Below are 14,071 nucleotides of genomic sequence, written 5' to 3'. Positions count from 1 at the left end.
ATGCAAAAATGAATCGCATGGCAGATACCATGGCCATGATTCTATTAGGAGACTCACACAGAATTTCTCTTTTTTTCGTGGTCTGTACTGCATCTTCATTGTGAGATTCCCATGGACATATCTCCCAGTCATACTTGCACGACCTCTCCTCCTCTCCTTCGTAATATCTCAGTGGCAACTACAGCAATTGTTTACATGGAAAAATTGTATTAGGAAAGTGTCTAATGCAGCGTAGCAGCTGGAAAGGGGGTAAACTAGCATCAAGTGGGTTGAGTGTTCCTAAGGAGAGGTTGATTCTTACTGGTTGGTAACCATAAAATCATGTTGCTTTCAGTTAAATGGAGTCTTTATGCCAAATTTGATTATTCTGTTTTCTAACCAGGAGGATACACGATAACTATCCACATTTATTTAAGCAATTATATATTTTCATGTGCATTTATTCAGATTCTGAATTCTCCACAACTTTTGTTAAAAAATGGAGAATGACATTTTTTTTATTTACTAGAGTATGATTTGTATCAAGCTATATTTGGATGAAAATTGGAATTCAGCTCAAATGAACAAAAAGAGCATTTTAAAATATTTTTTAGTTAAAACTACCTCAGTTTTGATGCATACATAAGAAAAAAATCATCAAGACATGTTTTGTTTTAAAAACTCATGGATTTATTAAGCAAAGGAAGTATCTGTAATTAATGAACTGAACTGATTGTTTCTAGTCACCAAGTCTAGACGTTAGAACTAGTAGCTCTCATCCTCTCACCTCATTTTTATTCATAGAGTGGAAGACGAAAACCAGCTTTCCTGCTTTTTCAGCTCACGATCAGTTTCTCAGCTTTAAATGGCCTAGTCATTGAAGTGAACTAGTAAAATAAACTGAAATTAAACAAATATTCTGCACCTGCAGAAGAGTATACTGCTGTCAAAAGCAAGTTTAGCACTTCAACAAACTCTGGTTGTAGGTGCTTAGCCAGTGACTTCCAACAGTTCAGTGATTTAACTTTCTTTAAACTTTGGCAACAAATGTAGTGCTTGAACATTATTTTTATTTAAATGATTTTAATAGATTATAGTAAATGTAGGCCTTTAATACAGGCTGTCATAACTTCAACATTAATTTTAAATTAGTTTATTTTTAAAAGAAAAATGTATTTAATTTAAAACAAATCTGATTTTTAAAAAAAAATCCTTTTTTTTTCTCTCCACCCTGTCACGTGACCAGATATCTGTCTGTGACTATCAGCAAGTCCTCTGGAGACCAACCATTGTTAACAGACCGCAGTTTGAGAACTTTTATTCTAGGAGTTAGAGTGAAGTCCTGGGTGTTCAGACATCTGGATTCTGCTCTCTACCACTAACCTGCTGTGATATGATACTTAATCTTGCTGTGCTTTAGTTTACTCATCTGTAAAATGGGTGTAACAGTTGCCTTCCTCACAGCAGTTGAGGCTTATTGTCTGCAAAGCATTCTGAGGTTGTTACTTGAAGAATATTTTGGAAAGGCAAATACTGTATTTACAGTGTTACACTTTGTTACACACTTACACACGTATGACTTCCATTTTCTTAGTGGCCATCGAATGGCTCTGTGTGTAAGCTTCTAGAGTATGTTTTTCTCCTTCCTCCACTGTGCAGCTACTTGTCTAAGATTCCAACCTGATGAGTTTTACCTAGAAAACAATGTGTACATAAGTTGTTGTTACAGACATTTACTGGCTCCCTATGGGGGAAAATTCCCAGTAATAATAGATTTAGCATGTGGCCCGGTACCTTTTCAGTATCCTTGGGATAGCATTGTTCAGAGGAAGCCCTGAGTGTGTTTGAATAGCGCTCAGGGTGCCAGGAGGAAGGCCAAAGGAAAAGGAAATGGGAGAGCTGCTGGTTTGTCTCACATTTACATCAGATGACAGGAAGTGGAAATTGAGGTTGGCTGCAGAAATCTGAGGGGGCCACATCTGTGTGACTAGCTCAAAGCTCCATGTAGCCCAAGTGGTTGATCTAATAAAGTTTTCAAGCACGGAGTTTTTACAACAGACCACTTTTTTCAGACTACAGACTTCCTTGGCAGGTCTTCCTTCACTTCTAAATTTCATTTTACTTGTAAACCTCATTGGTAAACTTTTGATTATTATTAATGATCTAAAAGTATCAATAGCTAAGAGGCATCTACAGAGCCTGCCATTTTTTACTCATACACGACTGCAATTCTGGTTAGTTCATCCAGAATAGATTTAGCCAGCATTTCTAGAAATTTGGCTAATTGTGGCTTGATGATAAAGGGTGTTTGTGTCAAATGTGACCTAAATGTAATCTGCTGGAGATATCTTCCAGATTATTGTATTTTTAGGACAGTTACAAACTACCACTCTGCTGCCAAGAAAGTAAAAATAAATAGTCACTATTTGGATGTGTGGGTTCTCACAAGAAAAACAAACTCTGTTCCCTTTGGCAAGGTAGCTATATAAGTTAGGGGTGTTTTTGTTTCTGAACAAAATATGCTCAGAAACATTGTTTCCTTCTACTTTGAAACAATATTTGGGGAAAGAACAGTTTGGTCAGGGCTCTATTTTCATAGTCCTAAAAATAGCTAATAAAACATTACTTAATTACCTGAAAATGGCTTTCAAAAGGCCCTGGAATTTCAAAATGTTTCCTGGGTCTGGAGGACTCAACAAGGAATGATCTCCATATCTTGAGGAATTTAGCACTTCAGGAGTCCACATCCTAGAAATGGATGTTAAATTGTGTCTGGATTTGTTGGTTGGATAGTCTTGGATGCAACAGGAAGGGAGGGAGTGGTGAAGTTTGCCAGCATCTTGTTAATTCCTCCATTTTTGCTTAGACATTTTCAATATATTTTCTGATGTCTATTTTGTTCATATTACCCTAAGCAGCGATTGAGTGTTTACAGGTCTTTTGGAAGAATATAGTGTAGGAAATATCAAATCAGTATTTCATCTGTGCAATCAATTAAAATCTGCTTAATCCAGTCAGAAACAACTTCCACATCCACCACTGGCCTGAAGATTTGCTGCACCTTCACCCTGTAACCGTGTTTGTCAAACTTTTGTATTGGTGACCCCTTTCACACAGCAAACCTATGAGTGCCACCCCCCCCCTATAAATTAAAAACTATTTTTTTTTGTATTTAATACTGTTATAAATGCTGGAGGCAAAGTGGGGCTTGGGGGTGGAGGCTGACCGCTCGCAACCCCCCATGTAGTAACCTTGTGACCCCCTGAGGGGTCACAACCCCAGTTTGAGAACCCCTGCTCTAACACCACACATCCTGCATGTCCACTTTGGCCAGTCCTGGAAGCTTACTCAGATTCCTGGAACTTCCTTACCTGTAGTTTGAAATGGGCTTTAATTAGGGGAAATGTCTGTGCACTCTTGCGATTCATGTGTCTTGCTGAAGGTCCTTGACACACTGGCAGTTGTGGGTCAACCACTGAATTTATGAGTTTGGGCATATGCTGGTTTTTATTTATTTTTTTTACTTACATTCAAGAATCTCAAAGTGTTTTGCAAACATTAAGTGTGAGGTAGAGAGGTAGCTATTCTACTCATTTAACGTAGTGGGAAATAGGCACAGAGAGGTCAGGTGACTTGCTAATCCTGTACAGCAAGTCACTGTTAGACCTGGCATTGGCTCCCAAGAGGCCTGATTCAGTTCCCTGCTATAACTCTTAGGTAATATTTCCTGTTATGGAGGAAGAAGTCTAGCCAGGTGAAGTGTGGTCCAGTTATTTTCTTCTCAACTCAGCTGCCATCATCCAGAGACTGGTGGAAGGAAACAACAAAAGTTCAGAGAACTTGTAGAAACAGCTTTAACTCAACCAACAATATTAGCCCTTATGTTGTGTGTCTAGTGCACCAGCCTGCAAAGCAGACAAATCAAGTGCAAAATCGTAGCAGTATGTGCAGTTGTGTGGCTGGTTTTTATACTTTGCTTAACAAAACACATTTAATAGTACAAGATAATGTTAAATCGACGTGCCTGTAACCTTCACATCCATAGTTGAAATTAAACGGTTAGCGCATGTCAATGATTGTATGCCTCAACCAGAAACATATCACTAGGCTGACATAAAAGCTCACTGGGCTGACATAAAAGGGAAATTTGACCACCTTCTATATCTGGTCTTCTGTCACTTCTCAGTCACTTTGTGGAGTTTTGTCCTCCAGTATGTTGCTGATTCTCTGATTTTGGTGTCATGCAAATGTGACTGACTCACAACTTAGTCCAGGTTGCAAATCCTTCAGATGGCACTGCTGGGGGTGGATTAAGTTCTAAGGCTTTTGTGCCATGAGTTGACAAAACAGCCACCAATGACATTGGGTACCTCTGAGATGTGAATATCAGAGGGATGTTGTATACTAGACTGGTTGGCAAATATATGGAAGTAGGTGCATACTCTTAAGAGAACACATGAGACAGGATTTAAATCACTGAATTATATGTGGTGACTTCTTAACGCTTTTTAAATTTCCTTGTTGTAACCTCCTGTGCAAGGTTGCCTATAAATGTCTGTGTTGTGTTTGTTCTTTTCAGATACCATCTCCTCAAACTCCTTCAGAAATTTGGCAAAGTAAAGCAATTTGACTTTCTGTTCCATAAGTCAGGTGCATTGGAGGGGCAGCCCAGAGGATACTGTTTTGTGAATTTTGAAACCAAGCAGGTATGTTGGCTTTTTTCTCTTAACATTTGATCCTTGTGACTGGCTGATTACCTTTACTGCCTAAATTAACTACATCAACTGAAAGATGAGATGGAAGACAATAACGAAGGGGAAAAGGAGGTGCCCAAGTGCCTTGCGATATATAAACTCCTCTGCATACTCACCCCACCCATGTGGTGTAGTCCCCAGAAGTAACAGTGATGGTTCCCCCACCGCCTCCCTGGGGCTGTTTTGTTAAAGATTTTTGACACTGGTGCTAATGGGGGGCAAGCCATTAGATTTACTGGATGGCAGTCTAATAGGGTACTAAGGCACTTGTTGAGAACCCATATACATTCTTAGTTTCAGATTGTGTAGCATACTAAACCTAGGACTACTGCTGCTGTTTCCTCCCTATATTTTACTCTTCCAGCCCCTGATGCTTCAGGAAGACCCAAACCCCTGCCCTCCTACAATTCTCCACCTGTGTAATGCTGTACATCTGTTGGGAGTGTGGGGAAGAAATACTCCCTTCTGATCCCTGTGCGGTTTATCTTACATTATAAAGCATGGGTTGAAATTTGGGTTACCTGTAATATCATAGTCACAAAGGTTGTCACAGTTCCACTAGGACTGGGTGTAGCTGTGAGGAGGTGCACAAGTAAAGTGTGTGTGTTTGGTGCAGCCTTCTTCCTTTGTTGCTGTATCACCAATAAGGAGGTGGGGTAAAGCCACAACATACAGCTCAATATCACTCCCTTGTGGCTCAGGAAGTAACACTGGAGCACTGATGCATGGAAGGGAGGAACTGAGGAAAATAATACTGCAATGAAGGTTGCTAACAGTAGCGGGATCACTGCATAGAAGCACTTTGGGGCAGCAGAATAAGTGAAAGATGCTGTTGTAATTCTAACTTTCATGCTCTTTAAAGTAATGAGCAAGAAATTAACTCAAAGTTAAAGCAAACAACATACTAATGACGATCGTCTTCCTCCCCTACTTTAATTGAACCTTTTGAAGCTCATTTTTCAGAGGCAGCTACAGACAGATTAGCTGGATAGGAAGAAATAGCAAGATCCAGTAGGGCCTGGTCTGGATCAGCCAGTTAATATTAAGGATTCTGGAAATCCATGATGTATTGTGTGGTCTGTGGCTGACCTTCATATTCTATCTCTGTCTCATTCTCAAATCTTTCTAATAGTGATTATTGAACAGAGTCCCAGTGTAAAGTCAATAGTTTAGGCGAGCAATACTGAGAGAAATACAAATAGTGAATTGCAGGTGTTTCCCATAGGAAACAGAGCAATTTTAAACCTCCTTGAAACTCTGTTCCAATGTTCCTTACATCAGGTTCATTGGACGTTTCTGTGATGCTTTTATTTTGATTTGAGTAAAGGAGTTTTCCTTGTGAGTAATCTCTGAAATGGTTTATGAGGGCATTGTAGCTTGCATGGGTGTTTGGGATTCCCAGAAACACTAACTGAACAGTAGCATAGATTGTTTGTATGGTGTTAGTCAGCTGTCTCTGTAAATCAGTCTTGTACATGGAAGAAAGGGTCCTTGGACAGACTTTGATAATAAATAAACCAACTTACTTTTCTGAACTGTCTTCCGGTGCAGGAAGCAGAACAAGCAATCCAGTGTCTCAATGGTAAGCTGGCCCTCTCCAAGAAGCTGGTGGTGCGATGGGCACACGCACAAGTAAAGGTAAGCTTTTGGCTGCAGACCTCAGCAGCCTTATGAGGATGCATCATTTGAAACAAAAATCTTCTCTCTGTGCTAGATCAAAAACAGGGAGAGTTGCATAATTGTCCTTCTCTGTACTCTAACTTTTCACTTCAGCATTCGGAACTTGTGTAAGCTTCTTGTGTGATCTTATTTTCAGCTTTTACTTTGTTCATATCCTGGTATACAAACGTTGCTGCCCATCTTATTCCTTAAATATTTTGACCCTTTAGAAATTGTGTACTGAATGTTTTCTGCAGACTTCTTGTCTTTTGTCATAATCAGTTGTACATGCTAAATATTAAGGATCAGATTTTTATCAATTGTATTGATATAATCCCAGTCAAATTTAGGAACATGGGAACTGGCACACAGGAATACACCAGTGATCTATCAAAGCCAGCGTCCTGTCTACAGTTCTGGCCAGGTACTTTAGAAGAAGGTCTTAGAATCTCCATAATAACTTGCCCACAAGAGATCAGCTAGTGGTGGGCTTATGTCCTGAAGCTGAGGATATAGATCACTTCTTCCTCCAGTACTGTGTTTTGGACAGGGTATGTCATTGATTCTGCATTTCCTAGTTTTTCTGTTCTGCTTCCTAAAGCACTGCAGGTGCTAGATTCTTTTACTTCTGATTTATAAAGCAACACATTTCTTATTAAAAACAAATCACCTTTACCTTTCATTTTGACACATGTTGGTTTTGCACTGAGAGGCACTGTAGTAAGAACTACTTGCAAAGGTTGATCCGTGCTGATAAATGCAAAGTAATGCACATTGGAAAATGTAATCCCAACTATATATACAAAATGATGGGATCTAAATTAGCAAGAGATCTTGAAGGAGATCACTCGAGAAAGAGATCTTGGAGTCATAGTTGATCTCTGAAAACATCTGCTCAATGTGCAGCAGCAGTCAAAAAAGCTAACAATGTTAGGAACCATTCTGTGGATGCTCTGGGGCTGGAGCACCCCTGGAAAAAAAATAGTGGGTGCTCAGCACCCACCAGCAGCCCCGCGGATCAACTCCTCCCCCCACCAGCCCTCCTGCTGGTGGCCCCGCTGATCAGCACCTCTTGCCTGCCACGGATCAGCTGTTCAGCAGCATTCAGGAAGCACTGGGTGGAGGGGGAGGCGTGGTGGCAGGAAGAGGTGGGGGGGGCAGAACAGGGCAGGGAGCGAGTGGGAGTTTGGGGGAAGGAGTGGAGTGGGGGGAGGGCCTGGGGCAGAGTGGGGGTCAAGCATCCCCAGGAATTGGGGAAGTCAGCACCTCTGTACAAGAAGACAGTAAATGCCACTGTATAAATCCATGGTACTCCCACACCTTGAATACTGGATGCAGTTCTGGTTGCTCCATCTCAAAAAAGATATATTAGAATTGGAAAAGGGCAACAAAAATGATGAAGGATATGGCGCAACTTCCACATGAGGAGAGATTTAAAAAGACTGGGACTTTTCAGCTTGGAAAAGAAACAGCTAAGGGGGGATATGATATACGTCTATTAAAATCATGAATGGTCTGGGGAAAGTGTATCATGAAGTGTTATTTACCCCTTCACAGAACACCAGAACCAGGGGTTACCCAATTAAATTAATAGCAGGTTAAAACAAACTGAAGGAAATACTTCACATAATGCGCAACCAACCTGTGGATCTCTTTGTTAGGGGATGTTGTGAAGGTCAAAAGTATAACTGGGTTCAAAAATGAATTAGATAAGTTCATGAAGTATAAGTCCATCAATGGTTATTAGCCAAGATGGCCAGGGATGTAACCTCATGTTTGGGTGTCTATAGCCCAGTGGTTCTCAACCTATTTACCACTGCCACATCCAATACTACCTTTTTGGTCCTGAGGATGTCACATGGGCCGCAGCTCTATACTGATTGGGCTGCAAGTGGCCCGCAGGATGAGAACCACGGCCTAGCCTCTGACTGCCAGAAGCTGGAAGTGGATGACAAGGGATGGATCTCTCAATAATTGCCATGTTCTATTCATTCCCTCTGAAGCACCTGGCATTGGCCACTGTCAGAAGACATGAAAAATTGTCAGACCATAAATGGAATTTGTCAGTACAGCAAATGTTTGCTTAGAGAGGAATTCTGCAGAAAAACCTAATGCACAAGCAGTGTGGGAGTATCACAAATAATGTGCAAAATACCTTAGTTCAGTTTGCAACAGCATTTGCAATTCTCTGAATGGAAAGATTTAACTGCAGGAGGCTTTTGCCTATTGTGACAAGTGTTTATTTTAGGCAATACCAGCACCACGCTACATAGTTTTAAGATGAACAGCAAAGGCTTTAAAAAGAAAAAAACCTTACTAGATGCTGTCGTTTTGAGCAGTTCTACAGAAAAACAAACCTGAATTTGTGCCAAGCGAAACACGGAAGCAGAACACACTGAAAATATTTCAGGAGGCCCATTGCTGTCAGAAAAGAGAGGCTCACAAACTGCCTTCTGCTGAAGGGGGCCGGTTCTGAACTGTTGTTGAATGCGTTCCTTTTCCACAGCGGAATTCCAAATGACTGCATTCGTACAGGAAACAAGCGCTCTGTGTTCCCTTCTGGTTCTACGCTGTGCTTCTACAAAGGTCATATCTATTAGTACCCTATGGTAGGCTTATCTTGGAGCAGGGGTTCCCAAAATTGGTTCAGGCTAAGTCCCTGGCGGGCTGCGAGACACTTTGTTTACCTAAGTGTCCGCAGTTACGGCCGCTCGCAGCTCCCAGGGGCTGTGGTTCACCGTTCCTGGCCAATGGAAGCTCCGGAAAGCGGTTGCCTGCTCCGCGCCACTTCCCACAGCTTCCGTTGGCCGGGAACAGTGAACCGTGGCCACTGGGAGCTGCAAGCAGCCATACCTGCAGACGCTCAGGTAAACAAAGTGTCTCGCAGCCTGCCAGAGGCTTACCCTGAACAAGCCACAAACCAAGTTTGGGAACCCCTGCCTTGGGCCAATGGCTCTATTTGTTACATGCCGCACTTCGAATATTTCCCCACCATCACACACTGTGCTCATAAGAAGCAACTCTAAGCATGTTAAATGGTGGTAGGATAAGCCTTAATGATCCAAAATCAAGTGCACATGGTAATCATACAGCATCCTAGCTACATGTGAACACCAAACAGAAGTATTTTCAAATAAAACAAATACATTCGTTAGGACCATTACATTTTACTGTGTGGCTTAACCTAAAGGCTTTTTGGTAAAAATTGTACGGACTCTTGCTTGCCAGCAGAATATAAAGTGAGATTAATCCAGACTGGAAGTGTGTCCATTGGCAAACCTGGTGTTTCTGAGCCTTTGTCTTTAATTCAAGTTCCCTTAGCAATATCATTACTAAAAGTCTCTTTTCTCACCCGCAGAGATATGATCATAATAAAAATGAAAAAATTCTTCCAATCAGTCTTGAACCGTCTTCCAGCACTGAGCCAACCCAGTCTAACCTAAGGTAGGAACCTCCATAATTAAAATAAGGCCAAATCAGTCAACCAGGGGTAAAACTCCCTTTGACTTCAGTGGAAGCAGAAATGGGCCCATAATTGGGGTTTTTTTGTTTTTGTGTTTTTGTTTTCTGGATCCTAATGAAAACAGTTACTATAACTACTGTATCTTATTGAATGTGGGTCAGGCTGCAAAATAACTGATCTGATGCAGAACAATTTTGACACTTAACTTTTCTCTCTATTGATACATAAAATCCCTGATACTCTTAAAAAAAAAAATGCATCACAATCACATGACCACACCTGGCTAATGATGCCCACATTTTCCAGATGTATTTCAGTAATAGCCATTTGTCTCTCTCGGTTCCTGGTAGCCACAGTAGGAACACTGATTAAAGTGTGCACCATGCAATATTCTGAATACTGCAATTTCAGCTGCCCTAGAAACTGTTCCAACCTCTCTCACTTATGGTTCTAGAAGACCATTCTAGATGAGAAAAACATGTTCCAGTTTCCCTGTCATCTCCAAAATGAAAGTGAAAATTCTGGATTAGAAAAATACTGAACACTTCTCGTTATGATAGAGCCCTGGTCTTGAAGAGAAATGCAGTGAGCGAGACCTGCAGGAGTAGAGGACTGTGCATCACATTCAGTGCCAGAAAGTATTCGGGGAGGGGCTGTTATGGATCTTTGAATTCCCCACCTGTCTCTTTCTTTCTCAATAGAGAGCTTGTCCTTTTAGACTTGTGCATGTTTTTCACGATGAGAGTCAAGAAAGAGAGTTAATCACATTGAACTTCCCTTTGTTACACCAATGGGAAAACTATACACCTAAATGCTCCCTTACTTATTTTTGATTTAGCCTGATCTCTTAAGATGTTTCCTTGATGATTTACAAGTTAAACATCTCCAAAGGAATAAACTAGCAGATAACTTTATGCTCTGTTCATCAGATAACAGTTCTGAATCATGGTTGCAAAAGATTGGATCTAAAAGAGCAGATTCAAGAGGAAAGACTCCAGATAAAGAAGTGAGAAAAGAGGTCACTCTATAGTCCACTAAGAGAAACCATATAATTGAAACTACTGTTTACCTATTACACAGGGAAGCTGTGAGATTTAATATTTTTAAAGCACTTTGTGACCCTTGAATTAAATGTTTTATATAAATGTATATGATTATTCTGCACTCTATAAATGAAGCATTGTATGGGGATTAGGACTGGGTATAACTGAATTGCCAGTAAGTAAAGAAAACTAGGCTGAAATTTATAGAAATTTGCACCTTATAGAAATCCACACTAGTACTAGCCATTTTCTGCTGGTCACTATCACTTGGGACTGTTTTCACTGGCTGAAGGTACGAGTTGTAGTAAACACCCAGTGCTCTGACTGAGGAGCTGCATTGATGTGAGCTGAAGAAGGGAGTGCTGTCCTGGCCCTACCTAGTAGGAGGGTGTTGGTGACAGAGGGCTCTGGGAATTTGGGATGGGGCAGAGGAGTTGTTTCTTCCTTTGCAAGGAGCTCTGACAAAGCTGGAAAAACAGTCTCTCCATATTAATGGCAGCACAGTTGTGCTGGAACCCAGGACTGGAAAATTCCATTGAGTCTGAGGTTGAAGGAAGTGCCTGGCTTGCATTTTTCCCTGCAGCTTCCAGTGGCTTTGTATGAGGCTGACTCCAGGGTGGTATCACAACTTGCTCAGACCAGTTGTAAAGTAGCATTACTTGCGTGTAGCGAGAAGACTTTAGGCATGCTTTTCTGGTTCATAGCAAACGAGAACATCTATTTGCTGGGGGGGGATGATCCTTATTTTGTTTGCAGTAGTGCAGGTTAAATCTCCCACCACCAAAAACGTGCAAAGCATTCAAAATGCAAGTGTAGATCAGTCCTTATGTTGGAAGATTCTTGGTTACCACCTTTACCCCCTTTCTGAAGGTAGCATTAGCCACCTTCTAACTACTCCTGACACATCTGAATATTCTGATGCAAGAGATACTGAATTATTTGAGAACATTGTTCAGTCTTTGGTAAAAGACAAACTAGACTTTATCTCTTCCACTTTTTTTTCCCCTTTCTAGCGTCAGTGCAAAAATAAAAGCCATTGAAGCCAAGCTGAAAATGATGGCAGAGAATCCAGATGCGGAATATCCAGCACCACCAGCTTATTCCTACTTCAAACCACCCGATAAAAAAAGGACTACTCCTTACTCCAGAACTGCCTGGAAATCTAGAAGATGATGATTATGAATGGATAATAGTAGCAAGAAAGACTGTTTTATACACCTCTGAAATCCTCCAGTGCTTTTGTACTTTGTAGATTGTGCTCAGCTGGCACTGTCCTTCCCAATCTCACTGTATATGCTACAGTGTTTTATAACATTTTAAATTTTCTGATAACTCAGTGTATGCACAGAATTGAATGCTGTCCAGAAAAAATAAGGTTCCATCCAAAACTTGTGACTAACATTTAGACAATCCATTGCTAGTCTGGTTTCATTAGTAAGACCAGAAACATTAGCCAGTATGCAGATAGAAAAGCAAAAACAAAGGAATGTTCCATTTTAATTCTGTGTTAAATTTAAGAAAGCACCCTTTTTTTTCCCTTCAAACATAGGAAGTGTTCCGCTTGATTTAAATATTTTTAAGCAGAGGGAAAATACTGAGTTTTGATAAACATTCACTAGTTACCGTAAAAAGTCCTTTTCATCTTCCATACAACTAACTTTAAATGGGTTTTTCAGTGTCTTTAGCAAATATACATGCAATATTTATACACAAGGCAGCAAATCTGTTTTGCACCTCGATTTGTTAAATTAAAGCCAGATCTAACCATGGGACAGCAAAATGATTTGAAATGTTAATATTTCAGAACAGTTGTAGAAATCCAAGTGTGTGTCTCAGTGCATTGGAATTATTAATTTATTATACATAATTGAATTTTACTCTGTGCTTCTAAAATAGCAACACTTAAAATATGTATCTGGAAATCTCATGTGCAAAACAGTAGAATTTTATGGTGTGAAAATGCTGTTTAAAGTTTTTACAGTAGCATATCTAGCATGCATAAATGTAATCCCCCTAAGAAGTTATTCTCCATAAACCAGATGTGACAGTGTGACACTGAAATGTTGCTGCCCCAGAGATCTGTCAGAAACACTACCTCAGAAATCCACCCAAACTAGGCTAATTCCTTTTTTGATTGGTTAGCAAAGATTGATTATGACTGTTAGGAAAATGTGAGTGACAGGGATCTGTGGCATAGCGGTGCTACTGTATTGTAGGGATTATCTTTGCTTTAGAAAGTGTTTAATTTATCTCTAACGGATTGGCATTTCACTTAACAGCACAAAGAGCATCCTGTTCCCTAAACATTCTCTGCAACACCGAAAGATCTGAGAAAAGATCCATAAAACTGCAAACGTTTAGTTCCTTTATGTGCACAATATAGTGTTGGATATGCGTGACAAGTGGGAGTTGTGATGGAGACAGCTTCATGCACTGGTACAGTAGATGTACTTCTATTTTGCCACGGTGTTCAATCTCTCCCTGCAAGTTCTTATAAGCGTAATATAGTTTTCTGCCTTGCCAGTCAGGCCTGAATGGTTTACCCAGACTGATAACCAGTACATTTCCAAACAAGAGATAATTATCTCTAAACTGCCCAGGGTTTCTAGACCAAATGTTTCTGATTTTTATGGCAAACTAAGGTTTGTATGCTTAAAACTGTTCACCTATTTTACAATGCAATTTATAATTACAGTTCTGTATAAAATGTCCTTAAAGCCTCTAAACTATCTATCTAGAGCATAGTTTCTTACTTGTATGAGAGATGCATTGTTTTCAAAGCCTGAAATGGATCATTGTGTAAAAGTAGGTCTATAGCAATTGTTTGATTTCTATCTTGTTACCCAGGTATATGAAGAAAGTGAGCCTCCTTTTAGGTTTAGCACTCCTATGAATGACAATGCTGTCTGCTAAAAAATTTTGCTGACTGGATCTTTGTTTTGTTTTAGGTTGTGATATGGTCTCACATTTGCAGTCCTCAGAGGATTTAAATTTGTTATTTAAAACAAGCTGGTCAATTCTATTTTTAATATGAATTTAGAAATAGCTACATTTGAATCAGGCATGCTGTTGTGTTCCCTTTCGAAAGCTACTGTGATATTTATTTGTATTTAAAATACGATCATTTGCTGAGGCTCTTGCAGCTCTTTGTGAATAAATAGACATCTAAGCTA

At 40.1% G+C, this 14,071-nt stretch overlaps 1 protein-coding gene across 1 annotated transcript in view; it reads left to right on the top strand.

Moving 5' to 3' along the window:
* The window catches only part of RBM18 (RNA binding motif protein 18), an 18,166-nt gene extending 4,095 nt beyond the window's left edge, over nucleotides 1–14,071 (top strand). The window contains exons 3-6 of the mRNA XM_039506617.1: nucleotides 4,559–4,685; nucleotides 6,285–6,371; nucleotides 9,751–9,836; nucleotides 11,912–14,071. Coding sequence (XP_039362551.1) covers nucleotides 4,559–4,685; nucleotides 6,285–6,371; nucleotides 9,751–9,836; nucleotides 11,912–12,071 — 460 coding nt within the window. The 3' untranslated portion in view covers nucleotides 12,072–14,071. The remainder of the gene's footprint in view (nucleotides 1–4,558; nucleotides 4,686–6,284; nucleotides 6,372–9,750; nucleotides 9,837–11,911) is intronic.

Source organism: Mauremys reevesii, linkage group 19, assembly GCF_016161935.1.
Source record: "Mauremys reevesii isolate NIE-2019 linkage group 19, ASM1616193v1, whole genome shotgun sequence".
Taxonomy (NCBI): Eukaryota; Metazoa; Chordata; order Testudines; family Geoemydidae; genus Mauremys; species Mauremys reevesii.
This window is presented reverse-complemented; position numbering and strand designations above follow the sequence as displayed.